At 49.3% G+C, this 27,467-nt stretch overlaps 2 protein-coding genes and 1 pseudogene across 3 annotated transcripts in view; 1 reads left to right on the top strand and 2 right to left on the bottom strand.

Annotated features, from left to right (window-relative positions):
* Positions 1-5,014: 5,014 nt before the first annotated feature.
* Positions 5,015-5,485, bottom strand: LOC113188384 (large ribosomal subunit protein uL23 pseudogene; annotated as a pseudogene).
* A 10,693-nt stretch (positions 5,486-16,178) lies between these two features.
* Sptbn2 (spectrin beta, non-erythrocytic 2) overlaps positions 16,179-27,467 on the top strand; it is a 31,247-nt gene continuing 19,958 nt past the window's right edge. Inside the window, exons 1-8 of one of the 2 annotated variants that reach the window (XM_026396694.2) lie at positions 16,179-16,353; positions 21,259-21,410; positions 21,854-22,027; positions 22,770-22,861; positions 23,013-23,093; positions 23,947-24,062; positions 25,740-25,852; positions 26,005-26,192. In XM_026396694.2, coding sequence (XP_026252479.1) covers positions 16,197-16,353; positions 21,259-21,410; positions 21,854-22,027; positions 22,770-22,861; positions 23,013-23,093; positions 23,947-24,062; positions 25,740-25,852; positions 26,005-26,192 — 1,073 coding nt within the window. In that variant the 5' untranslated portion in view covers positions 16,179-16,196. Of the gene's footprint in view, positions 16,354-18,880; positions 19,117-21,258; positions 21,411-21,853; positions 22,028-22,769; positions 22,862-23,012; positions 23,094-23,946; positions 24,063-25,739; positions 25,853-26,004; positions 26,193-27,467 lie in introns of those variants that run through there. The other variant, XM_026396695.2, reaches the window with a different exon arrangement.
* Positions 27,133-27,467, bottom strand: part of Rbm14 (RNA binding motif protein 14) — a 76,538-nt gene continuing 76,203 nt past the window's right edge. The window contains exons 2-3 of the mRNA XM_077797942.1: positions 27,390-27,433; positions 27,133-27,298 (exon numbers count right to left, since the gene is read on the bottom strand). Of these exons, the coding sequence (XP_077654068.1) occupies positions 27,411-27,433 (23 nt within the window). The 3' untranslated portion in view covers positions 27,133-27,298; positions 27,390-27,410. The remainder of the gene's footprint in view (positions 27,299-27,389; positions 27,434-27,467) is intronic.

The following is a 27,467-nucleotide window of genomic DNA, read 5'->3' on the forward strand; positions in this document are numbered from 1 at the left end:
AGTCACTCCAACAGTCATAACAAGTTGATACCTAGCTTTTACTTGAATATCTTATGATTTGCTACCTCAGAGGTGACCCATTCCAGCTTTGGACAGCAGTGGTTTGGTAGAGAGTTTTTCATTATGTCAAGCTAAAATCTCTCTTCGTCTCCCCAGCCCTATATCTTCCACCCACTGGTCTCAGATCTGCCCTTTGAAACCACAAAGAATCCATCTAATCCCTTGATAAAAGGGCCTGGGGAATACTCAGGATTGTTATTGTTAACTTGTCACAGTGGTTCAGACCTGGCCTGAATGATCGTATTACAGATGCCCCGTGCTGGGTACACTAGCTGTGTTCCTAAAACATTGTATAAAACAAGTTTTGTGTGAATCAAATCATTTTAGACATACTGGGAAGTTGACTGTTTAAAAGAAATCCTATTATCAGTTCTTTCATGAACTGAAGATACTTTTGAATGCAAATAATCTCCCCCATTTACCTTTTATGCAAATGCAGATTTTCAGACATTATATTTTACTTAAGGAAAGATTTGCCTACATACCAAACATGTAAAATAATGATGTAGGCAATAGCTAACTTTCAGTGGGCCCCTACCTGGCACTGGTGCCATGCACCTCACAAGCATTGTTTAGTTTCTTGCCACAATTTCCTTCTATAAAATTATCTTCTCCCCACCCTCCACCCTTTTTTTAACAGATGAGAAACTCAGGCTTAGAGAAGGTAAATACCTTGTCCAAGGTCATACAATTAGAAAATGATGGGCCAGAGTTCAAACAAGGTCAGAGAGTATGGAGTTTGACATCTGAACCACCAGGAAGTTTCAGATGCCAGCAATAGTTGAAATGACTAGCTAGTATTGGCTGTGTTCCATGTCACAAGCAAATTAGGCTAAGATACAGAAAATTGACCGCAAATATCTGCAGCTTCAAAAATGAACACAAAACCTACTCTGGCACTGTAGCTTTCCCAGCACAACTCACCTTTTCCAGTGCAATTTGATCAAGGAAACCCAGTGATGTACCCTTCAGCTATTATCATTAAACAGATGCTGCCAAAATTTATTTCAGGCATATGGTTGTGAGGAGACACTTTTTCAAAGGGCCTATATATTCCCAGGAGTTAGTAACATGAGCTGCTTGGAAGAAAGAAGTGATTCATGATTGACTGGTAAAATCAAAGGTATTGAGAATCATAGTTAATCCCATCCTGCTCCTGATGGGTTGGAATCATTCAAATGGGCCCAGTTTTTAATGGCATTTAGGTTGGCAAGTTAAAAATAGTTTGGGATGGATAGTCCATAAATAAGTGTTGTTTTGAATCTAACTGGACAAAGATAAATGGATGTAATATTTCTATGTCCTCAAATCAGTTCCAGTTTCCCTAGTCAATAATATCATGCACTTGCAACATTGCTCGGATCAGATCACAGCCCTTGGGACTCCTGGGACTCCAGAAAAATTTTTTATGCTATATAAGGGTGCTTAGGCAAAGATTCTCTTCCATCATCCAAGCTGCACCTCAACTCACCTCACCTGTTATGTTTATTTGATGTAGGACTTTATCTGCAGTCTCATGTGCAGACTTTTGTTTTCACATACATGTTCATCCTTTGCAAATCACCACTCAAGCTGGCCGGAATCAAGCCGTCATCCTGGTCTATACTAGTTACAGGAAATTGGGCCAACTCAGTCTTATAAAGTGCCCAACTCCCCTTGCAAACCCACCTACTAATCTTTTCTTGTGTGGCATGCTTGTTTACAATTTCAAGGTATAGACTCAGGTGAGGAAACATATACTTTTCTTTATTCTCAGTCCCTATTTCTATGGATGGCAGAAAAAGAATAAGCCTCACCAATTACAGACAACTCAATTATTGTAAGTTTTAAACTCAGTTGCTTAGATTTCTCTTCTTAGTCCCCTTCTGATGATGTTCCAGTTGGGAGTTTATGTACCATTCTGACATCAGGGAAGGGGCATCAAGGCCAAGTGTTGTCTTCTGTCTCTCCTGCCTAACTAATAAAATGTAGCTTTCTTCCCTTGGTCTTGGCCACTGGGTTCCATGGCCATTGCAGTTGCCGCAGAGTCCCTGGCAGGTGGAACCTGGGCTCTTGTTATAGACAAATAATGGCAATGGTTCTGAGCTTCTGCCTCAGCTCTCCCTGGTACTTCTGAACCTCATCTGGGCCCTGGTCATCCACCCTCAGCCTCTTGGTGGTTTTCACTTGCACTCCACGCCAGTCCCTGCAGGCACCCTGGCTTTTAGTTCTCAGCACGTGTACGCATGCTTTCTCTCTCTCTCTCTCTCTCTCTCTCTCTCTCTCTCTCTCTCTCTCTCTCTTTCTCCCCCACCCCCACATCTATCTTTATCCAGTTTGCACTATCCATCCCAAACTTTTTTTAACTTGCCAACCTAAATGCCATATCTATCTATCTATCTATATATCTCCCTGCCCACCCCATGACACCAAGGAACTTCTTTCTGGACTTTTTCCAAATGTCAAGATAATTGGGACTTAGCAGATAAGAAGGCTGGGTGGGGCAAGGAGAGATTATCTTAAGCCCTTTGCCTGCTTTGCCTGCACAGGTGATGAATGATGCCCTTTTCATTCTGTGGCAATTGCCCCTGGACAGCCTGGGCTACTCTGAAAGGCTGTGTCTTCTCAGAGTTCCAGGAATGAAATGGAGCCTAAGCCTCTTCCATCCCCCACCCTGTGGAGGTGAGGACAGAGCCCCAGGGGTCCATCCCTCCCCCTTTCAATTCTACTCCAAGCCCAGAAAGGATTATATTTTCTATTTGGAGGGGAAAACTCACATGTTCTTCCCAGCTCAACAGATGATGGCATAAACTCTGGGCTTTAGGTTTAGCAGGTTCTGTCTCTTGGTATTTAAAGTGAAGCTTCTGGAGAAAAAAAAAATATTCCTCTCAAGCACCTGGCTCTTACAACTTAAAAATTGGAGCTTTCAAGAACATCATCCCCACAGCAGGAAGTAGCTATAGAAAAATAAAGAAAGAACGTCATCCCCATTATAGATTTTTTTTTTTTTTTATGGTGCTGAGATGAACCCACAGCCTCTCACATGCCAAGCATGTGATCAGCCACTGAGCTATACCCCCAGCCCTCTGCTATAGATTTTTGTTTTGTTTTGTTTTAGGTGGACACAATATCTTTATTTTACATTTATGTGGTGCTGAGAATTAAACCCAGTGCCTCTTGCATGGTAGGCGAGCACTCCACCACTGAGCCACAACACCAGCCCCTCTGCTATAGATTTTTAAAGGTCTAGTTTAGGGTTTAAAAGCAAAGAATTTAATTCTGATCTCTCTGTAGCATCCATGTGCAAAAGGCAGAGCATCTTCAAAGTGCTTACTGCTGCCTAAGTAATAGGGGATAGAGTAGAGGTAAAAGAAATGGGAAGCACGTCGTTTGAAATGAAAACATTTAGTTTCATCTATTTATAATAAAGATTCATCTTCTCCCCCGCGGTCTTTCCTTGTACTCATTAGTTTATTGCACAAATATCTATGGTTGTGCTCTGCCAAGGCTACAACTATAAAATAAATGTGCTCTCTTCCCTCATGGACCTCACCTTCCAAAAGGAAAGATAACCAGTGGTGGTGAGGATCCAGAATGGAATGCTGTCAGAGGCCCCTCTCCCAGATTTGGAGCCTAGAGAAGGCTTTCCAAAAGAAGGACCACCTATATTGAGACCCAAAGGATGAGTAACCATTGGGTGAAATGGAAAAGAAAGAGGGATTCCGGACAGAAGGAAGAGCCTGTTCAAATTCCCACTCGCAGTGGGAAAACTGCTGGATGTGCCTATGGTTAGGATACAGAGCACCAAGGGAGGAGTGGAGGCTGGAAAGGTACACAGCATGCAGAGACTTTGTTAAGAACTTTCAGTTTTATTCTAAATGGGCAGCTACTGAAGGGTTTCCAGCAGATCTGTCAGACTAATGTATTAAAGACACTGCTTGAGTTGCCCAGTGCATAAGATGGCCCAGGAAGGGTGCATAAAATAAGAAAAGTCCTAGACACACCATCATCAACATTATCAAAGACAACAATAAAAATTAAGTGACAAGGGGCTAGGGTTTGTGACTCGGTGGTAGTGCACTTGCCTAGCATTTATGAGGTAATGGGTTCGATCCTCAGCACCAAATTAAAAAAATAAATAAAATAAAAAAATTGTGTTAATCTACAACTAAAAAAGAAATCTTAAAAAAAAATTAAGTGACAAACAGAAGAGGAACCTGCAACAGAAACAGAGGAGGGACCACAGGAGTTGAAAGAAAATAGAGAGAGTATGGCAATCCTAAATCAAAAGAGAATCTCCAGAAGTTCAGGGAATGATTGGAATCAATTGCTATCAAGGGGGATAGTAAGACATCAATTCGAAATAACAACTGGATTTAGCAATAGGATTATTGACAACCTTGTTGAAAGCACTTTAAATCAATTGCAGCAATGCTCGTCTATCCCAGTTACCGTCTGTCCCTACACCAATGTCTTCCAAATGGATATCTTGAGTCCAGATCTCCCCTTTGAACTCCACACCCATATACAATTGACTACTCAATAGCTCAACATGATTGATTAAAAGGTATCTCTAACCCGGATCCAAGACCAATAATCTCCCTGCCCAAACCTGGTCATCCTGAAATATTCCTCCATCCTTCCAGTTGCGTAGTCCACTCTTGACAAACCCTTTCTTCTCACCACCACCTCCACATCTAACCCATCACCACATCTTGTCAAGTTTTCCTCCCTTTGCACTTTGATCTCCACTGCTAACTTCCGAGTGCAAGGTACCATCTTCTTTCTCACCTGAACCACAGTGGTAGCCTCTTAACTGGTTCTCACACCCACCTCTGCACTCCTTCCACCTACTCCCTACTCAGCAGCTGGAATCTTTTTTTCTTTTTTAGTTGGACACAATACTTTATTTATTTTTACTTTTTTTATGTTGGAAAAAAGAAAGTATATTTAGAATTAGACAGCTGGACTTTGTTTAGATGATCCCAATTTTGTTGGCAACGTCCAAAGCATCATCATCAGGAGCCAGTCGAACATATGCCTTTTTCTCTCCATCAGGCCTGACCAGGGTGTTAACCTTGGCCACATCGATGTCATAGAGCTTCTTTACAGCTTGTTTGATCTGGTGTTTGTTTGCCTTGACATCCACAATAAACACAAGTGTGTTGTTGTCTTCAATCTTCTTCATGGCTGACTCAGTGGTCAGAGGGAATTTGATGATGGCATAGTGGTCAAGCTTGTTTCTCCTGGGGGCGCTCTTCCGAGGATATTTGGGGTGCCTCCGGAGCCTCAATGTCTTGGGTCGCAGGAAGGTAGGTGACGTGCGGATCTTCTTCTTTTTATGACTGTGGACACCCTTCAACATTGCTTTCTTGGCTTTCAAAGCTTTTGCTTTGGCTTCAGCTTTGGGAGGGGCGGGAGCTTCCTTCTTAGCTTTCGGCGCCATCTTGGTGAAAAGGCTTTATTTATTTTTATGTGGTGCTGAAGATAGAACCCAGCAACTCATACCTAGATGAACTCTCTACCACTGAGCCACAACCCCAGCCTCGAAAGTCGTTTTTTTTTTCATATACAAAATTGTTTGTACCCCTTGTTCCACCCCTTCAATAGCCTCCCCAGGATTTAAAGGTAAGAATAAAAATTCTTCAAATGATATAGAAAGTTCTGCTTGATATGGCCCTGGCCTGTCTTCCCAGCTGCAATTCACTGCACATTCCCTCCTACCCTCTGTTTTCCCTCCACAATGGCCTTCTCTCCATTTCTTACATGCACCAGGCATCCAGCATCAGCCCTGGTATCATCTAGTCTGTCTCTGTGGCTACTAACATGAGCTCAAGTATCAAACTAGGTTAAAATCCCAGCTCTACTCCTTTCTTGTTCAATGACCCTGAATAAAACTCAATCACTAAATGTCTCCTTATCTTTGAAATGGGCTTAATACTTACCTCTCCAAGAATGCAATAAAAATGATATAGGCTGATGGCGCACACTTGTAATCCCAGCTACTCAGCAGGCTGAGGCAGTAGAATTGCAAGTTGGCTGCCAGCGTCAGCAACTTAGTGAGACTGTCTCAAAGTAAATATTAAAAAGGGTTGGGGGGCTGAGGTTGTGGCTCAGTGGTAGAGCACTTGCCTAGCACGTGTGAAGCACTGGGTTTGATCCTCAGCACCACATAAAAATAAATAAGATTAAGGTATTGTGTCCATCTACAAGTAAAAAAAAAATTTAAAGGGGGGCCAGGGATGTGGTTCAGTGGTAAAGTGCCTCTGGGTTCAGTCTCTAGTACCAAAAAAATAAAAAATAAATGATACATGCAAAGTGTAAGAAATATAGTTCCCAATTAATATTATTGACTGACTGCAATATTATCCTCCATTCTCTGTCTGGTTAATGTTTTTACTATTTCAAATCTCAGCTCATAAGACTCGAGAAAGGTCTCCTTTTATCACCCTCCCTTCCCTAATCAGGTTACTATTGTCTGCTAAACTCTCATAGTGTTCTGAACATTCATTATACTTTGTTATTATATATCTGAGGGGTTATTTTATTAAAGTCTGTGAACCCTACCAGAGAATCCTCCAAGAGGACAATGTCTACTTTACCATCATTATATTCCCAGATCTTAGCACAGTGCCTGGCATATGATAAGCTATATGTTTTGTTGAAAGAATGCTTGATGGAACAGAGAAGAGACAGAGCCAATGAGTGCTAATAACTCAAGAAGACTGTGAACATAAAGGGTAAGGGTAACATATGCTACCACTGAGGTTTTTTGTTTTTGTTTTTTCAGAACTGGTGATTGAATCCAGAGCCCCTCTACCACAGAGGCACACCCAGCCCTTTCAAAATTTTATTTTGAGACAGAATCTCAGTAAATTGCTAAGGGCCTTGCTAAATTGCTGAGGCTGGCCTGGAACTTGCGATCTTCCTGCCTTAGCCTCCTAATTCATTGGGATAAAAGGCATGCACCACTGCACCCAGCAATGAAGGATTCCTTATTTTTTCAGCAGGCAGAGACTTGAACATGTTTAAATGCTGATGGGAAGGAGCCAGCAGAGAGAACTCACCAGAAGGTGTGAGGGCCATGAGAGTGTGGGAGGGTATAAAACTTAGAGCAGGAGCCAGAAGAAGCAGTCTCAGATGGAAGGAGGGACACCTCTCCCATGGCACACAAACAAGAGCTGTGAACTCAGCTAATTCTGTGAGCTTGGTGGCAGAAGCCAAGATCTTTCCATGAATCTTGGGAATCTAAGCAACAAATCTGGATTATCTGAGAAACTCAGCATATTTAGTGGACATCATCCACTCACTTTTGCAACTGACGTAAAAAGGAAGCAGACATTTTCTTCACCGTTGACTATACTGATTCACTATTGAGCAAAATAACAAGTTTCCAAAGCAACCCAGTCGCAGAGCTGACAAGTGATCTCAGTGTTCCCTTTATTGAGCATGCTTCCTTTCCAAAATGGGTAACAGTAAAGTCATAAAATGGTAAAATATGGCTGATGCTGATTGAGTGCTTACTATGTGCAGGGTGCTGTTCTAATACTTCAACTGTAATAACTCATTTGATCCCACATTTTACAGGTGAGGAAACTGAATCCCAGGGAAGGTAAGTATGTGTCCTCGGTTACATAAATAAACTCGATTTTAATTTAAGGGAACCTAACTCCAAAATTGATGCTTTTAATCATTATGCTATACTGCCCCTCTGAACCTACTAGGAATCAAAAAACCTTTGGGGCTGGGATTGTGGCTCAGCGGTAGAGCCAGCGTCAGCAACTAGCACCGGTGGGACCCAAGTTCGATTCTCAGCACCACATAAAAATAAAGGCATTGTGTTGTGTCCATCTACAAAAAAAAAAAAAATATATATATATATATATATATATATATATATATATATATATTCTCTCTCTCTTTAAAAAAAAACCTTTGAGTTTTTAATCATAAACTAGTAATTCTGTGAATTTGAATATTCACTTAAATGTCTGAAAATCAGTTTACTTATTAATAAAATGAGAATAAAAATTAGAATGCTTACCTTACAAAGGCTTTTTTTTTTTTTTTTAATGGTACTGGGGTCAACCCAGGGCTGTGTACATGCTAGGCAGATGTTCTACCACAGAGCTATATCCCCACCCTCTAGAAAGTCTTTTTGAAAGATTATGAAATGCTGAAAGTAGGAAATTATTCTACAAAAGCTATTGTTATATTAATGATAAGACCTAATAAGGCCTATGATCTTTGACTTATAACTGGGCCACCATCTAATAAGCTGTCTTGGGACCCTCAGTTCCCATAATCAGTACAGCAGCAGCAGTTTGATGGTTCCAGTTCCTTTAGCAGGTCTGCTGATTCTGATCCCATCAACTTTAAAGTTCCTGTCCAAGACTCCTTGATGACCATTATGTACACCTTGGCCTACTTCTTCCTGAACTTTCCAACATACACTAACACCTCTGAGGACAGTATGACCTTGCTCTTTTGATTCCATTGCCTAAAGGAGTGACTGTCAAAAAATCATCATCATCATCATAAATAGCCTGAGGTGCACCCCAGAAAGCCAAGTTCCATTCGAGTGGTAGAATCACAGCATGGATAGCTGGGAGAGATCTTCAGAGTGGTCTTTTAATGTAACTCCCCACTGGTCTCCCAACCCATTTTATAGACTAGCAAAACCAATGCCTGGTGGATGAGATGACAACTAGTTAGGGGTGGTAGCAGGATTTTGTTTTACCTTGCAAATGTTTTCAAGTCCATTTAACACATGCTATTTTACTTTGCCAAAATCATATCTGGAAAGTAGTTCAATTATTTATTTCAGTATGCAATAAAGAAAGAAGCAAAATCCTAAAATTCAATTACCCCAAAAGCCATTATATAACCTTAAACCCACCTGGTCAGGGTGGCTACTACCAGAGGCAGGAAGATAGTGAACAAAAGGCCAGCCTGGGCGATTTAGTGAGACCCTTGGCTCATAAACAAACAACCCTCCCAAACACACACACATACACACCAAACCTTGAACCCAAGAATTCACTGAAAGCACATTTTTTTGAATTGCCCTTCCTTGACAATTCCAGGCATCCCGTATAGAAATGAGCCCATCTCTTCAGGGGCAGATAGAACCTAATGGCTTTGAAGAAAGCCCACCCTGTTATTACCAGTTCATCCCTGAGCCTAGTTTAGTTTTCTAGTCTGGAAGAACAGCATCTACTTCTCAGAGCTGGAGTGGGGGTGGAGTGTCACATGACATAACGCACTTTTAGCACCCACCGCCAGCACCCACCCCATTCGTTTGTTATAACTCGGGTACATTTCTTCCTCTCCTAAGCAGAGAGCTGTTCACCTTGGTTAATGACCTTAGACCTTGGACCACTCAGCCACTAATAAACCAAGGAGAAACCCAGCCTGTGCCAGGCCTAGAAATGTCCACCCCCGCCCCCACCCCCTTTAAGACAGGCCGGAATTCTGTTGGTTGATAAATGAGAGGAGCTGAGAAGCCGCTGCGATGACTGTTCCGAGAATCTGATTTGGGAGAAGGCGAATCTCCAGGAGCACCATGGCGATGCTTTGGGAAAGCGGGCCAGCCTACCTGCCGGAAGGAGGACTAGAGAGAGGGGGGATGGCAGAGAGAAATGCTTAAGGGAGATGGCCTGGAGGTGCCCAAAGAGGAACATTTGAAAAGGAAAACAGAGGCCGCATCTCGGGAAGACATCTCCGCGGTGAGTGACATTAAAAGAAGGATTGCGCTTCCCGGGGATACGGATATTGGACCAAAGGCGAAGGACAAAGGTGGGGTATCCAAACTAAGACCGAGCCGCGTAAGCTGTGGGGGGTACCCAGGCTGCCCAGGGCTGACGCGGGGCTGGCTAGCGAGGACCGGAAGGCGGGGGTTCAGGGGACACCCACATGGAAGGCGGTGGGGGTCGGGAGCCGGCTGCGGAGCAGCCACCGCATTGGCCCCGGGGAAGGTCAACGACCCAGGACCGGGAAGCTGTGGGGAGAACCGAGAGGGGCCGCGGTTGCCATGGCGCCGGGCGGGGAGGGGGCGACTCGGGCCCCGCCCCGAGCCCCGCGGGGCCGCGGGCTCCAGATGGTCCCCGGCCTCCCGCGGGAGCCGGCGGCCTGCGGCAGGGGGAGGCTATTGTCCTCCTTCCGCGGCGCCGCAGTCCCGCCGCTCGCGCCCGCGCGCCTCCGCCACGCGCCCCGCCGCCGCCGCCGATCCCGCGCGCCCCCCGCGCCGCTCGCGCCCCGTGACAGCGCCCGCCCGCTGTGCGCCCGCGGCCGGCAGCCACCGGCCGCCGCCCGCAACCGCCCCACGCGGCCGGGCTGCGGGCGCGGCGACGACCGGTGCGCCCCCGTCCGCCGCGCTCCCGCCCGCCCCGCCAGCGCTCCGCACACAGGTAGGTGCGGGCGCCCCGGCCCGCTTTGTCCCGGCCGGCGAGGAGGCGCGCTTTGTGCAGCCGCGTGCCGGCGGCGGGGTCGGGGTCCGGGTCGGTTCCAGGGAGTCGGGAAGGAAGGATGCGGCGCCTGACCCTGAATCCTGCGGGATACAGGGGACAGGATGCACAGTGTCATGTGCCAGCAGCCAGGTACCAGTGTGAGGACGGTGGGGGTCGAGACTGGGGGGCGCGGGCCTTTCAGGAGCCAAGAGAAGAGTCTGGAAGAGTTGGGGCTTGACAGACGCGCTGATGGATAGGGGTCGGATGGCTCGGAGCGTGTCTGACAGCGCAGGCAGTTCTCCTGCTGAGGCTCCGCAGGCTGACTAGCCGGCGCCGGTCCGGATGCCGAGGACGCGCTTGGCTGGCTCCGTCCCGCGTCTGCGGGCAGTCGGCTCCCTCCCTTATTGAGGGCTCGCTCTGGAGCCGCGTGGGCTTCTCCTGACCCCTTGGGTGCCAGCTCCACGTAGGCTCCCTCGCAGTGTGTGGAAGAGGGGGACACGTTGGCGGCGGCGACCACCGTGGCACTCGCAAAGGCTGGAGGAAGCCTCTTCTTTGGAGCTATGGGGAAGCGTCTTGTAAGGTTTTTCGGAGGCCGGGACATTTACAGGGTTGTGGAGGCGGCCTGTCATACAACTACCCAGGGAGGCGTCCTGGCTGGGCCATTCTACCTCCAGCACCACTGTCCATACCACCATCCACTCTGGCAGTGACTAACTTTGCCCTATTAACCTCATGACATTGCTCCTTGTCTGAGATGCAGGCTTGCCCCTGTTCTAACCTGCTACAGGCTGTCTCAGCGGGTTGTTTCTCAGCAGCTTCCCCGCTGAGAGCAGCCACAACTCCAACACTGAAAGCTGGCAGATGCCGGCATCTTCCTTGAAGAAGAGGGCGGACTGAGTTCCAAATCTGTATCTTAGCTGGAGGTGTGAGGTAACCTCTTGGCACATTCAGGAGAGCAAAGAATTAGTGAAGGAAAAGCTAAAATGGAGCTTTCTGCATCCCATGGAGAAAATGATGTAAACCCAGGATTGGGGAAGGGAGTGAAAGACTCTAAATGACTCTGCCCTAAGTGGAAGATTCTGCAGGAGAGAGTCAAAATTCAGACCCTCTTTAGTCCAGTCTCTAAATTCTTCAGAGCAGAGTGAGTCCTGACCTGGGAAATGGTTTGGGGTTTTTGTCTTTCCTGCCTTCCTCCTCTTCTCTGCCCTGGGAACATCTATCTATCTCTTGCCTCCCTCAGAGCCCTGGGTTTCATTGTGATTTCTTTCTCCTTTTTCTTTTTCTGCCAGTCCACCCTTTATACTTTGAAATCAAATAAGATTTTTACTTTGCCAAAGTCCCCATCTCTTCTATTATTCATCCTGCTGTCATTTATTCCTTTCTGTCTTTCCCTGGCTGCTCCAGCCCTGTCCTCCTTCAGCACTTCTGTGATTCGCTGTGTCAGGGCATCTGCTCAGTTTTGTTAGCTCTAGAGCCCACTCCATCTTCAATCTCCTTCTCATGGATGGGGCTCTAGAGGGGATGTTATATTGGAATTTAGCATGGGATGGGGCCTGAACACACCTAGAAACTAAATCTAGTCACACTCACCCCTGAAAATGTGTCTTCTCAGTTCTCGTAGCTCCTCTAACCAATTCCAGCTGCTTGTCATCCTAGGACAAGAGTGACCCTCAAAGTGTGCTCTCTATGCCAGCAGCTTTAATGTCACCTGGGAACAGGTTAGAAATGCAAATTCCCCATCCCTGAATCAGAAACTTGGGGTAGGGGGAACCATTCAGTAACTGGACCCTCCATTCTAGGTAACTGTGATTCCCGTGAGTTTTGAGAATCCTGGTCCTCCATAGAGCTCAACCCCGAAAGTACTCCAGTTGAGGATCAGCTTTTGCACCCCCGTTTTCATTCTTTCCATGATCCCTTCTCCATCCCTAAGAAAGACATTAATTGGATGGCCAAAAAAAAAAAAATAAATCGTACTCAATTCATTCAATGTCTCTTTATTGAATACCTATTCTGCTGGGCCCCCAAAACACAAAAAGAAGACCCAGCCCTCAATGAGTTAAAATTGGAGCCAGCAGAGAGAAACATAAACAACTAACTGATATAATGTGATAAGCGCAGCCATAGCTGCAGCTGAACTGCTGTGCGGAGCACAGACGTGGACCCATCAACTGTCTCTGAGAGAGGAAAAGAATTAAGCAGAAGCAGGATAAGGTGAGAGGAAGAATTAGAGTACAAGATAGCTTCTAGCCTGGGGGCAGGATTTCTAGCTTTATACATCAGCTAAAACGAGAGACAAGGGGGAGGGAAGACAGCTGCCCTAGAAGCCCCACATGTACCCAGCTGAGCAGAGTCTGCATCCGACAGTGCTTGGGTGTAAGTTCCCGCAGCACCCCAAGCCTGCATCTGTCGGAAGTTGACATTGTTCTGACACTAACAATATAAGCTACTTGGGCCCAGATAGAGGTCAGTGGCTAAGAATAAGGGATTGGACAAATTGTAATCTGGATTAGTTGCTGCACCACCCTATTGCCAGAGTTCAGGAATCCTCTGAGAAGAGGGTATAGGGAGAGACGGGGGGGGGGGGGTATGAGGCTGGGGGAGCTCCCCAGCAGCCTATGAGCATAGAGTCTCAGGTCACAGGCAAGGAATGGTGCTCTATGAATGGTGCCAGTGAAAGGGAACCAGAGCAGGATCTGGGTAGGAGAAATTCAAACAGAAAACTATAGGAATCTGGAGATGGCAGCCGGGGACACTGACAGAGAACGTATTGTTCAAAAAACTCGGAGGCTGCAGAGTTGGAATGCTCAGAGAACGCAATTCTCAAGGCGCAGAGATAGGGCCTCAGAGCCACAGTGATGAACAGCATTCTCAGGAAGTCTCTGGAGTTACAGCACAATGCTACTATGGAGATCTCTGACCCCCCATAGTGCTGTCTAGGTTCCTTAGCCATATCATGGCATTCTTGGGAACTCAGGTTGCAAAGCACAGATGTCCCTGACTGAACTTTGACAGGGGGAGGTTCCAGTTTCAGATTTTCTCCCCCAAATGATGGGATTCCACAGAGAATTTGTACCAGCCAGGCCTCCCCTGGAAGGTCTGAATCCTATGCCTGGACCCTGGTTGGTCCTTGGAAGGACCAAGTTGGGTCACCAAAAACAAGCAAGAGCAGTGCGTGTTTGGGTTCATGAGGCTTTTGGAGGTCTGGGGAACACATTGGCTTAGAGACAGCAGTCAAAAACTTGCTTCCCTCAAGTGTCTGCTCTTTGTGGAGTACAAAGACACATGATAATGGTTTGAAAACCTCAGGGGCCTTCAGGGGCCAGGAGGGTAACATAAATATGTAAATCATATTTGCACAGGAGCAAAAGGGAATGGTGAGGTCTGTGGAGAAGGTAGAACCAATCCCACCTGAAAGAATCCAAAATCAGTTATTTTAAAGCCAATGTTGGCCAAACAAAACACTCCTGGGGACTGGCTTCAGTGAGTTTGTGACTCCTGGTAAGAGGGACAAGGTCATATACACTGACCCTCAGGGGTCTTCAGATGTTGGTGTTTTTGTGTAGGGGTCTCTGCATGGGTTGAGAGCTGGAAGTCCCCTTCCCAGAGCTAAGTGTGACAGTGGCTGCTGGTCGGAATTCCCTAACCTGAAGGGCTGGGACGGGGACTGCTTTGCCATCCAGCAACTAAGAGTGTTACGTGACTAGCTCAGGTCATGCCTGGCCCACAGTGCTCTTTGCTCGGGTTGATTCACCTCTGCCCTGGAATTTACTTTTATATAAATATTTACAGAGCAAATCCAGAAGAATCTGTTGGGGGAAATGATGGGACAGGAGTCCTAGGCCTAATGGAAATTAAGTTCCCTGTTCTGCTACAGGGATTGAAAAGCCCCAATTGAGGGACCTTAGACCTGAGCTCCCTCACACCTCATTAAGGCCACTCCCAGGGAAATCCTGATGTGCAAGGAAAGGGGAGGGGCTGGCAGCCTTGCCCTTCAAGCAGGTCAGGTTCAGCTTCTCGGAACCAGGTAATGATAGAAGCCAAGTTCTGCCTTTGCGTGCCCTTGGGAACACACCTCCCCAGCCACCCCCGTCTCACTACCCATTCCTTTTTCCTTCCCCAAACCACAGAAGAGGTTCTCCTTACCTCCTTCCTTCCCAGAACCAGAGATGGCCAAGTTCACAGCCCTGGTCCCAGGAAGTAGAGCTCAGGATTAAAATGTCTTCATATTCAAGAGGTACTAGAAAAATGAGAAATGTAGAATTTGGGATTTTGTTAAAGTTACAGACACCTTCCCCCCACTCTCCACCACCATTCTCTTGAATGGCTGCCGAGTGTCATGTTACACAAGAACTTTGAACAATACTCATTAAATTAAAAAAAAAAAAAAGTCCCCAGCAACTGATCCCATTCTCATTTGTTAGGTTTGAGGACAAAATGTGTTTGCAAAAGTTAAGGTCATAAATAATGCTGGCAGCATACATGATCCAGGTTTCCCAGCCAGGCCCTAGAGTGCTGTGGTGAGTGCTAATAACCCACCACACTAATAGGCTCCAGGTCGGTCAGAGAATCTGTAAATCTCTATCTCAGAGACTGTAATTAAGAGAAAGAATTTTGCTTCCAAACCTTGGTGGTGCCAGGTGCCATGGCACATGCCTGTAATCCCAGGAATTTAGGAGGCTGAGACAGGAGGACCATGAGTTTAAGGCTAGTCTCAGCAACTTGGCAAGACCTTCAGCAACTTAGTAAGACCCTGTCTCAAAATAAAAAAAAATGGCCGAGGGTGTGGCTCAGTGGTTAAGCACCCCTGGGTTCAATCCCCAGTACCAAAAAACAAAAAAATCCACTCATAACAAAACAACCCTTGGTGGTCCTTTCAGCTGTGTGACCTTGAACCAGTGGCTTATTTCTGTGGTGCTGCTTCCTCATCTATGAAATGGGGACAGCCATGGACCCTGGCCCCGCTGGGGGTAGTGATGAGGAGATGCATGTGAACAGCAGGGACATGTAGCACAGCTGACATTCATGGAGCACATATTAAGCATTCTTTATAGCAAGCAAAAGGATATAAAGGGAGAGAACTGTACTGTGTCCTTCTTTGAACTCCGAGGTGCTTGGTCCCTACTTGCCTATCAGCTCATCAGTCCATCTAGAGGATCTGTGGTAGATGTGGTAGACCAGAGCAGAAGCTGGGTCTCTCCATCTTCAGTAGCCTACGGGAGGCAGAAGGCTCAGAACAGGAGAAGTGGGGAGGGAAGAAGTCTACTTTCCACTCATTACTGCTCAAGGGGACTCACACCCGTTGTCTGCCTCACACCACTCCACACACACTGCGCCATTCTGACACATGCTAAGCTCAGGGCCATCTGCAGCCCCCAGCTCTGCCCTGCCCTCCCTCGGCTGAGCCCTTGAAGCCCTTCCTGTCTGCCCTGTGCAGACACGTGTGCTCTGAGACACTGTGTTACCCTCCTGCCTCCCTCCACAGGCCATCTGCCATGTTCAGTCCCTCCACATTCCTGTCCCTCATGGTGGCTTCCCCTCTCCCCCTGGGGACCAATTTTCACAAACTAAAACAAACAACCCACCCCTGGCCTTGAGGAGAGCAACGGCAGAGCTAGGGAAGGAAGGACATGATGAGGGTGAGGTCCAGAGGCCCGGAGATGCCCTTCACCGGCTTCATCTTCTTGCAGGAGCAGGAAGCCACCCACCACCATGAGCAGCACTCTGTCACCCACAGACTTTGACAGCTTGGAAATCCAGGGCCAGTACAGTGACATCAACAACCGCTGGGACCTGCCCGACTCAGACTGGGACAATGACAGCAGCTCGGCTCGCCTTTTTGAGAGGTCTCGAATCAAGGCCCTGGCAGGTGAGGTCAGGGGAGGACCACTGGAGGTGCTGAGGAGACTGGAGGAGGCTGGTCCCAAGCGGGTGGTGGAGAGTCCTTCACCCCTATGGGAAGACCTCACTTTTTAAGTTGCTGTACTAAGTGGGAAACCCAGAATAGCCCACCAGGCCCCTGGTCCCCAAATCCAGCCTCAAGAGCAAACTTCCTGCAATCCAGAACCTTCCGCAGCCTCCCTTACCCCAGGCCCAGAGATGCCATCGGAGCTGACCCCTGGACTTGCTCCACTGACTCAACAGCTTCCTTCACTGGCCTGGGCCCTGGGTCATGCCCCTTCCTCCTTTTGCACTCTCACTGTCACTCTGTCTCCGCCCCCACAGCCCTGCCTTTCATTGCCTTCCTTGATTTCCACTGTCATTTCCCATTCCTGTTCTCCCTCCCGGCCGCCATCCTCTCTGCACCCTCCCCACCTGTTCCTTCCACCTGCCACCTGTTACTCCCATCATTTCATCTACCTGTTTCCGGAAGCAGGTCCTCTCCCACTGCAGTCTCCTCCGAAGCCCATTCTCCAGGGTTTGCTCTCCGCCCACCTGGGTCCCTGCCCTTCCCTGCGGCCAGGGCTCTCCCTTTCGGTGGCTCTGAGCACAAACAAACTCGTTCAGCGGGCCTCCCTGCGTTCTGGGGGAGGAGTTGTCATGGCAACAGTGCGGCTGCCACCTGACACCACCAGAGGCTGGCGTGGGGCTGAGTCACCCACACACCCCTAGGCCACCCACCCAGTCTGGCTCCCCTCTTCCATCCCTCCCTTGTCATTGCCCAGCCCAGTCCAGTGAGAAGTCAGGAGTACTCCTAAGAGGTGGCACCCCAGTGGGTGGCTGCTGAGAGAAGAGATACTGAGGCTGAGGTTCCCAAACCTGGCCCCATGCTTTATCCAGGAGCTATTGTCGCGGGCTCCCAAGCTCCTCCCTGGCAACAGTGAATCTTTGGCCATATGGGCCATAACTGAGGCTTTTTAAAAACTCCCCAAATAGCTGGGCACCATGGTGCAGGCCTGTAATCCCAGTGACTCAGGAGACCCAGGCAGGAGAATTGCAAGTCTGAGATCAGCCTCAGCAACTTAGCCAGACTCCGTCTCAAAATAAAAAATAAAAAGGTCTGGGGATGTGACTTAGGCGTTGAGTCTCACTGGGTTAAATCCCCAATACCCTCCCAAATCTCCCCACATAGTTCTTCTCAGCCAACGCAGCATTAGTCTAAGGATCCCTGTGTGGTGGCCATTGGTTCTGAAGACCTGGACCCTTTTCCCTTTTGGCAGGGTCTTTGGCTGGCTGTTGAAATTGTCATACCAATGCTTCTCTATCTCAGAGAAAACAGGGGTGTGGGATATGGAAAATGTCCCCTCTTTGAGGGAAAGTGTACCTGGAACCCTAGTTTTTGGTTCCTGATTCTCTACTACTGCCATGGTATCGACACACAGCTCGTGTGCGCACACCAACCAGGACTCTTACCGTATCTGTAATGACACATGCCTCCCAGGACTGTCATGGTGTCTGTGCATGGTCCACAGGCCAACCTGTATGATCATGATAACTGGGTGCACAGGACATGTGCCACCCGGAACTATGACCATGTCTGTGTACACACCACCCAATATTGTCCTAACACCTGTGCCCTCCAGACCTGTGCCCCCAGGACTGTTATGAGTCTGTCTGTGCACATATGCGAGCCACTCGGTGCTCTTTATCTCTCCACTACACGGGTGATGCCCTGAAGAGGCAGCTCCATATGGCTGTGCTGGCGTACTCTGTGCCTCACACCCCCAGGTGCTCATGAATACTAAAAGGAAGGCCATGGGGGAGGGGCGAGTGTATGAAGCCCAGGAAGAGGCAGGAAGGAGATGTGGTGGACGGCCCAGCAGTGAGGCGTAACTGGGGACTGGGACATTGGCTGAGGAGAGCCCTCGTGGGCAAGGAAGGCCCTGGAACCATAGATGATGCTAACCCCCTAGTGGCGAGGACCCTAGCCATACCTATTAGCACAGCTGGGGGCTTGGCTTCTTCCAGAATCTCCTTGTTTCCAGGTTTCTGTTTTTCTGCTTTCGGAGCTAAGATCAAAGCGGGCCTCTCCTGGAGAGGGACCGCCCAGGGTCACCCTGAGAGGGGCCTGCTTGCAGCCCCTGCAGACGGCTTGCTCTGGGGGCCTCTCTCACGGGTCTTCCCCAGTCTTGGGCAACCTGGGGCTGACGGGCAGGTCTCCCGGCGCTGGCAGCTCCCTCCTCCGCCCCCGCGGGCCTGGCCCTGCTGCAGCCCGGCTCCGCCCCCCAGCCTCCCGCCCCTCCCCCGCCACGGTCCGACCTGTTTGTCGGGAGCTGCCGGTGTCTCCTCTCGCCGCAGCCAGGTGTGCCCCGCTCACTGGTTTCAGGAGCTCAGACATCCCGTAACTCCTTTTTCCCACTCCTTGAAACTCCCAGCATCCTTGAATCCCCGCCACCAGGGACGGCAGCCTCCCGGGACCCCAGGCCCAGGCTCCAGGGGACAGACACTTGCCAGCTGCGAGGCGCAGGGGAGCATGGACTGTGGGCCGCGGGCTGTGTAGGGGCAGCGGGCGGCATGAGCGGGAACGCAGTGGGCAGGGTGCACGGGAACGGCCTGAACGGGGCCGAAGAGCTTTACTACGAGGCTGTGGAAGGGTCTCAGAACCCCGGGGGCCTCCTGCTCTCACCGGCTGCCTTCATCAACCCTGCTCAGTATGCCAGCGTGTTGGAAGGACGCTTCAAACAGCTCCAAGGTGAGTGCCCCCAGGCAGAGTGGAGCCCGGTGTGCGAGAGGGGACTAGGGCAGGGGGAACAGCCTGGGCCCAGGAGCTGGAGCTGGCACTTTCTGTGACTCAGATGTTTGTGTTGGGAGACAACGTGACCAGCCCTAGAGGGAATCATTACAAGTGGCCAGAAACTCCAGAGATGTAGACGGAATTGGGAAAGGTTTGGACCCACTGGGAAGGACCATGTGGGGTAGTGGGGGTGGGAGGTTGACCTTGAGGGCCCCACTGGGTGCAAAGGTAAAGAGGATGGAAGGAGCCCTAGGTCAGTGCCAGCAACCGAAGCCTCAGCAGGTTCAGGCAGCTGGCCTCCCAGGGTTTGGCCATGCTCCCCCAGTTAGGGAAGACAGGGAGTGGGCCAGAGGCGCAGGATCTAGAGCTCCTCTGTTTCCGTGGGCTTCTGAGTGGGCATCTGAATGTGTGTGAGGGGGCGTGTGTGGAAACTGGGTGTGTGTCAAAGGAGAGGTTGGTAGGTAGAAGTCTGAACAGGCATGTCCATCCTGGCACACACATTTAAATATATTTCTGGCAGTCGCTGTTTCATGGTGTGAGTGTGTGTGTGTGTGTGTGTGTGTGTCTAGGGATGCTGTAGGCATTTTGTGACGTATACTTTGGGACTTGGCATTGCCCATGTTTCTAGCCATCACTGTTTCCATGTCTTCCCCTTTTATTCTACCTGTGTGGAGAATAAAGTGGCCTCACCCCACTGTGCCTGATAGCAGGCAGTCCCCGCTGGATCCAGTCATTGCAGGATGATCTGGGCCATCCCCAGCTTAGGCAGAGCCTGTAGACTCTGAATGGTGTCCAGAGGCACCCTTGGTTCCACAGGTGCTCTGGAGCATCCCACGCAGTCATTAGGACCCCAGGTTTGGCACAGGTACAGGGGCTGGAGGTGAGAAAGACAGGAATAGACATGGGTGTGTTGCTGTTCTGTGGGTGAGGTGCACAGGAATGTGAGATTAAGGGATGAGTCTTTTCAGTTTCTGAGATGCTGGTGCTGAGATGGGAACAAAGGTGACTTTTCACGCCAGGCCACTTGGGTTAGGTTCTCACACTGGGCTTTTGGAGGAGAACTGGCAGGAATCATAGCCACCAGACAGCTTCCCAAAGGCCTGAACCTCTTTCTTCCCTTGGCAAAATTCTTAATTTTCATTTTTCTTTTGGTACTGGAAATTTAACCCGGGCCTGCTCTGCCACTGAGCTACATCCCCAGCCCTTTTTGTTTTTTATTTTGAAACAGGGTCTTACTAAGTTGCTTAGGGCCTTGCTAAGTTGCTGAGGCTGTCTTTGAACCTGCAATCCTCCTGCCTCACCCTCCTGAGCCACTGGGATTACAGGTGTGCACCCCACGCCCTGCTAATTCTCATTTTTCTATGGAACCTGACAGCATCCCCTGACCAGGAGCCATCCTGTGGGCCAAGCAGCAGGACTTTTTCTATCTTTTTTTTTTTTTTTTTTAAATTGGCACCTAACTCGGCCTGCCTGCCTCCCTTATTTTGGAGAGCTCCCCAACTTGCAAGGTCTTTATTCTCAATCTTGGGATGTTGGGTGACTCCACCCCAGAAGTAGAGTGGCCCATCCTTTCTGTCCATGATCTAAGGACAGTGAGCTGAGGAGGCCCGCAACCTCTCCACTGTCAAGTCTAATGACCACTTGGTAGAGCCGCTGCTGTAATTTCAGACCACGCCCTCTGCTTTGTTCCTTTATGGCAGCTCCTTACCAGGAAGCCAGCTATGCCAGGCATCCACTAGGTGTCCCATACTAGTATCTCATTTAACCAACATGATGAGTGTTAAAGTAGAAAGTAGCGTGCCCATTTTACAGGTGGGGAAGTTGATGGGTGGAGTAGCCTGCCTAGTGTTCCCCCACTGTTACATGAAGGAGCCCAATCCCAGCCCCTCCATGGACAGTTCCTTTTCTCTTTCTCCTCAGAGCCTGCTTTCTGTCTCTCCTTTTTTTTTTTTTTTTTGTTTTTTACTTTGCTTATGAGCTCATTCCAAATTCCTCACTTCTCACCTCACTTCCTACTCCCCCCCCCACACACACAACTGGTATTTAGAAGCAGGCATACCGTACTCAAAGGATAGAAATGACCCCACGTTGCCACCACAGATGAGCGAGAAGCCGTGCAGAAGAAAACCTTCACCAAGTGGGTGAACTCGCACTTGGCCCGGGTGACGTGTCGGGTGGGAGACCTGTACAGCGACCTCCGGGATGGGCGCAACCTCTTGAGGCTCCTGGAGGTGCTCTCGGGAGAGACACTGGTAAGCTGCCATCATGGGGGTGGGGATCAGCAACTGACCAAAGGGACAAGCCACAGGAGGGGCCCCTAGAGAGATGAGCCACAGCAGGGCAGAGCACAGGGAGCCCCTCTGCCCAGAGGATAGTTCCGCTCCAGGAGGCTTTGCTGCGTGGATTTCACAGGGGCCTTGCTGCGCAGAGCCAGGAACAGTAGCCCCATTGAAAACATTTCTTCTCCCACCCACTCTGGGTGCAATTAATTCCCTTGGGAATCTTAATCTGCCCAAGCCTCATCTATTACCTTAGCGTCAGCTCCTTGACCTTTGCCCCGGCCCTGAGGCTGTCCCTGTGTTCCTGAGGGAGGACGTGGGAAGGTGTGCCCAGCGCGGCCCTGGGAAGGCTGGGGAGGAAGGAGGAGACCCACAGCCCCATGCCACTGTGCCACCTCCCCACTGTCCCCCAACAGCCAAAGCCTACTAAGGGCCGCATGAGGATCCACTGCTTGGAGAATGTAGACAAGGCTCTGCAGTTTCTGAAGGAGCAAAAAGTGCACTTGGAAAACATGGGCTCCCATGACATCGTGGATGGGAACCACCGACTGACCCTTGGGCTGGTCTGGACCATCATCCTTCGGTTCCAGGTACCCTCGAAGGTGTTCCTCAGTGAGCGGACCAAGCACCTGTTCTGCACCTCCAACAGTTAAAGCTGGTCCGTGATAAGTTCAAAAATGGAGTGTCAGGAACCTGGCCCAAAGTTGGCCAATGCAGTCACATCTGTGTGCCAGATCAGGGGACTCACCTTGTTATACAGGGGAGAGACCAGTTTGGAGTAGCCCAACTCCCTGTGGCAAAGTTCCCCAGAGCCTGCTCTGTGTGCTGGTCATGTGCCTTGGGACCCCAGGGTGGTTCACAGGGGATTAGGAACTTATAAACTGGTCCGTCATTGCAGAGAGTTTGAAAGTTTGAGAACCACAGGAAAGGTCTGGCCTCCTCCTCCATGTGCTTATGTCCCAGTGTCATCTCAACTCTCCTGATCACACCTGACCTCTCTGCCTCTTCTAGCCCTAAGCAGAGTTCTGTCGGCTTCACCTTTGAAAGCAGATCTCAGAAAATGTCCACTGATCTGCCCTCAGCTCCCCACCTGGAAGAACCAGCTCTCTTCGCAGGCACTTGTACTCACCGGCTTCCTACCCCTCCTGCTGCCTTAAATTCCTCAGACCCAATGGTTCATGTCACTTGCCCAGGCTGAAAGGGCCCTAGGCTCTGTCCCTTCACCTGCATGACAGCAGTCTAACAAGTCTTTTCCTGCCATTTCTGAGTGTCTCTGATAACGCCAGGTGCCCCTGTCCAGGGAGTGAGGTCCCTGCATTTCTTCCTTTTTAGATCCAAGACATCAGTGTGGAGACAGAAGACAACAAGGAGAAGAAGTCAGCCAAGGACGCCCTGCTGCTCTGGTGCCAGATGAAGACCGCAGGGTGAGGAGGCCCTGGGCATGTGGCAGTGGAGGGCCAGGTGCATTGAGGTTGTGCATCAAAGGATGGACGGGCTCTGGGATCCACAACCTAGAACTGTCCTTCCCTCCCAGACCAGGGCTCGGCCCCACTCTCCACTTTTCCCTATTTCCAGGTATCCCAATGTTAACGTGCACAACTTCACCACCAGCTGGAGGGATGGACTGGCCTTTAATGCCATCGTACACAAACATCGGTAAGACCGGTTTGCAAGCACGTGGGTTAATGACCCAAGGGACACATAGGTAGGCCAAAGGTGATGAGATGAGCTCACCACAGCTGTAAGGAACAAGTGTACAGAGAGGAACTGGAATGTGGGAGCATCGTGCTCCACTAAGAACTTATGTTAGAAGTAGGGGGTGCTATGGGGGAGGGTGGGAGCAGTGGAGGTTTGGTTTGGGTTACTCCCTTACTTTTTTTTTTTGGTACTGAGGATTGAACCCAGGGATACTTAACAACTGAGCCACATTTGCAGCCCTTTTTTATATTTTATTTAGAGACAGGGTCTTGCTGAGTTGCTAAGTGCCTTGCTAAGTTGCTGAGGCTGGCTTTGAACCCATAATCCTCCTGCCTCAGCCTCTGGAGCTACTGAGATTACAGGCATGTGCCACAGCGCCCAGCTGCGGTGCTCCCTTCTAGACAAAATTGAGTTGGACTCTTAGGGATAAAGAGGAACAGATTGAGTTTTCCTCTTTGGGGGTCTCATGTGCTTTTCTTTTAATTTTTAGTGTAGGGCTGGGGATGTGGCTCAAGTGGTAGCGCGCTCGCCTGGCATGCATGCGGCCCGGGTTCGATCCTCAGCACCACATACAAATAAAGATGTTGTGTCCACCCGAAAACTAAAAAATAAATATTAAAATTCTCTCTCTCTCTTTAAAAAAAAAATTTTTAGTGTAGATGGACACAATACCTTTATTTTATTTATTTATTTTATGTGGTGCTGAGAATGGAACCCACTGCCTCACACGTGTCAGGCAAGCACTCTACCACTGAGTTACAGCCCCCAGCCCTCATGTGCTTTTGATATCTTCTATCTCCCCCTGCCCCAGGCCAGACCTGCTGGATTTTGAGTCCTTGAAGAAATGCAATGCACACTACAATCTGCAGAATGCTTTCAATCTGGCTGAAAAGGAGCTGGGATTGACCAAGCTGCTGGATCCTGAAGGTGGGGCAGAGGCAGAAGGCATGCTGGGCTGGGGAGGGGAGGACCTGGAGCAGCTACCCGTGGTATGGGGTTTCTTGGGGCAGGGGAATGAAAATGTTCTGGAACTATGTAGTCAACAGTGATTGCCCAACCTTGTGAATATACTGAAAACCACTGAGCTGTGTAAAAAGATGAATTTATGGTATGAAAATTATATCTCAAAAAAAAAAAAAGAGTCTGGAGGAAGAAAGGGATTCCTGCAGAAGAAAGATCCCAGGGCTCTGGGCTCCATCCCAGCTCCTGCGTAGAGAAGCTCTGTGACTGAGAGCTAGTCCTCATGGTTTCTGGGGGCCCTTCTTATTCTAAAATTCTAGGGTTCTAACTTAAGCTACATGAGCTTGAGGTTCCACTGAGAACTGGCCCCTGGTCAGCTGCCCCTCTGGACTGGCTCCTGTGCTTCTGCTCAGAAATTTGATGAGATCAGTGATGGCCACTCGGCTCTTCCTTTGTACCTGGTGTAGCACTGCACTTGACATGTTTTAATTAATCAAATCCTTACGACAACCCTTTGAAGCCCATACCATTATCATCTTCAGTTTAAGAAAGAGAAAGAACACGGAGCCTATAAAGGTTGAGCACCTGGCTAAGGCCGTGTGGCTGGTGGAGCTGAGATCTGACTTCCAGCAGCCTGGCTCCAGGGCCAGTTTCCTCAGCTGCCTTTGGCAGAGCAGAGAGCAGTCTGGTGCAGCCAGAAAGGGGAGCAGGGAGGGGCCAAGCACCTGCCTGTTGGAAGTGCTCCTTCCTAAGCTCGCTGGGCAGGTTTGGGTCTTGGTCACGTTCTCCTGCTTCCCACCCCACCTGTGTGGCCCCATCTCCCGAGCGCTCTTAGTCCAGCATGGCGACATCACCGTCAGTTACCTAGAGACAGAAGTAGGCTGAATTGAGTTCCCTGGAGAGCTTTTGAGAAGCACATGGTTGTGTCCTGCGACTTCCGAGATGACGTCAGTGGCTCCTGCCTGCCTGCGAGTTTTCAGAAGCAGTCAAGGGGCTTCTAGTCTCATAGTCTGACCTTTGGGAAGGATAAAATCTGGCCTAACTAAAGGAGCCCAGGGATTTCAAGTCACGGTCAGCCTTGCTCAGGTGGTGGAAGCTGTTTCTGCTTGAGGGACTCTCGCCGTTGGGTGGCCCATCGCTGAGGTTTGGGACTTAGGCTGGAAACAAGGGTGGCCATGTCCCAGGACAGGGCTAGGCACTGGCCTCCGTGTCTACTGCACAGCATCCCAGGTCCAGGAGGCTTAGTCTTATGTCCCACTGCCCCAGAATCTGTTGGCTTCTTAGACATCTTTCCAGCCTGCAAGCCCAGGCTCTGACCTCAAACGGCAAGCTCTTTCTTTTCTAGTGTTTCTTCCCTCAAGCAACTAGTTTTCGTGTCCAGTGGGCATGCTGGGAAGAAGCGCGCTTTGGCTTCTAGGTTGTGTACACTGTTTGAAGGGCCTGTCCTTGTCTAGGAGAGGGGGAAGAGGTGAGCTTTTCTCAGCCCTTTTAGTCTGAACAGTGGAGGTGTCACTTTGCTTGTAAAGGAGCTGAAGACATGCCCACCATGGAGGGTTGGGAGGCCCGGGCACAGTGCAAGTGACTCAGGTTTCAAAGGAGGCAGGTTTCTGAAGTCCACCTGACCTGAGTATTCCCATTTCTCAGATGTGAATGTGGACCAACCAGATGAGAAATCCATCATAACCTATGTGGCTACCTACTACCACTACTTCTCCAAGATGAAGGCCCTGGCTGTGGAAGGCAAAAGAATTGGCAAGGTACTGCTCACCGTGAGACAGGAGGTGGAAAGGCCACAAGAGGCCTGGCCCAGAGGTCTTACTCCCCGAAAGCAGGGGCAAGGTGGAACTGCAGGACTGTGCTAGGGACCCCCACTGGCAAGAACCCTATGTCCTTGTCTCCTGTGGTGCAGGTGCTGGACCACGCCATGGAGGCGGAGCGCCTGGTGGAGAAGTATGAGTCCCTGGCCTCTGAACTGCTGCAGTGGATCGAGCAAACCATCGTGACCCTCAATGACAGGCAGTTGGCCAACTCCCTGAGCGGTGTCCAGAACCAGCTGCAATCCTTCAATTCCTACCGCACCGTGGAGAAGCCGCCCAAGTAAGTGCCCCCCAGGTCCCACCCTGCCAGGGCATGCCTGCCCTGAGCTGTGCCCACGTGAGAGGAAGCCTCATTTACGAGTGGCCTTATGGGAGGGACGTTTGGCGGTATATGAACTCAGGAGGCTCATTTCCTCCAGCTCAGCGCCAGAATCATACAAACGACATAGTTGCTCCAAAGTAAAAATTCTCAATCATGAGCCTTTTTTAAAAATCTGTGCTGTGGAAATGCTCACCACAGTGTGTCGAGTCATTGGGACCCGTCCGATGAGATTACAGGCCAGGTGTTGCAGCACCCCAGTCCCCCCTCAGGGAAACGCGCCACGACCTGACAGGCAGGTCACACCCAGCAGCACGGGGGTGACTGGTGAATGAGCATCGCAGAGGTTCCTATCATTTATGTATTTTAGCAATTAACTGTTTTCATGTGTGGAATTGCTATTAGGTGATTCTATATGGTACATGCTAAAACTTATGGGTTTTTTTTTTCTGTTTATCATTAAGCTCTTTTTAAATTAATATGTCAGCTCCAAAACTAATTTTCATTGAGAAAGTAATTGTTTCTGTATAGTCCAGGGATTGATTTAAGGTGTGCCTTTGCCCAGAGAATTCTGGATACGAAACAAAGATGTAACTTCAAGGATGTTCACGAGCATGACCTTTGTAAAAGAAAAATAAGTCAGGAAGTCTAGCATGGTAACACACACCTGTAATCCCAGCGATGGGGGAGGCTGAGGCAGGAAGATTGCAAGTCTGAGACCAGCCTCAGCAACTTAGCAAGGCTGTGGCTCCAAATTTTTAAAAAATCAGAGGGACTGGGGTCAGAGAGCACCCTTGTGTTCAATCCCCACTACTGCAAAAGGTGGGGAGGACAGGGCAAGTCACAAGGCAATCACTGAAAATAGTATTGAACAAATGTATTTAATGACATAAAAAGATATTAATGAGAAATAATCGAAGAAGCAGGCTATAGGAATTCTTTGTGGACCACAGAAAACAAAATGCTAAGTGTCCAGCTTCCAAGCACCTGAGTTCAAATCTTGGCTCTGCTACTGAGCCGTTGTGTTGGGCAACCTCTTTGGCCTCTCTGTGTCTCAGCTTTCTCATCTGTAAAATGGGGATAATTGAGAGAATGTAGACTATGGAAAGAGAGAAGCAAGTTAGTGCTTACCGGGTGCTGGGAGCCTGCCCAACTTACAGCAAGAGAGTCCTGGTCTTGTTAGCTGTGGATACACCGGGACTCTGTGGAAAACAAAAATTAACAATCATGTACAAA

This window comes from Urocitellus parryii, chromosome 4, assembly GCF_045843805.1.
Source record: "Urocitellus parryii isolate mUroPar1 chromosome 4, mUroPar1.hap1, whole genome shotgun sequence".
Taxonomy (NCBI): Eukaryota; Metazoa; Chordata; class Mammalia; order Rodentia; family Sciuridae; genus Urocitellus; species Urocitellus parryii.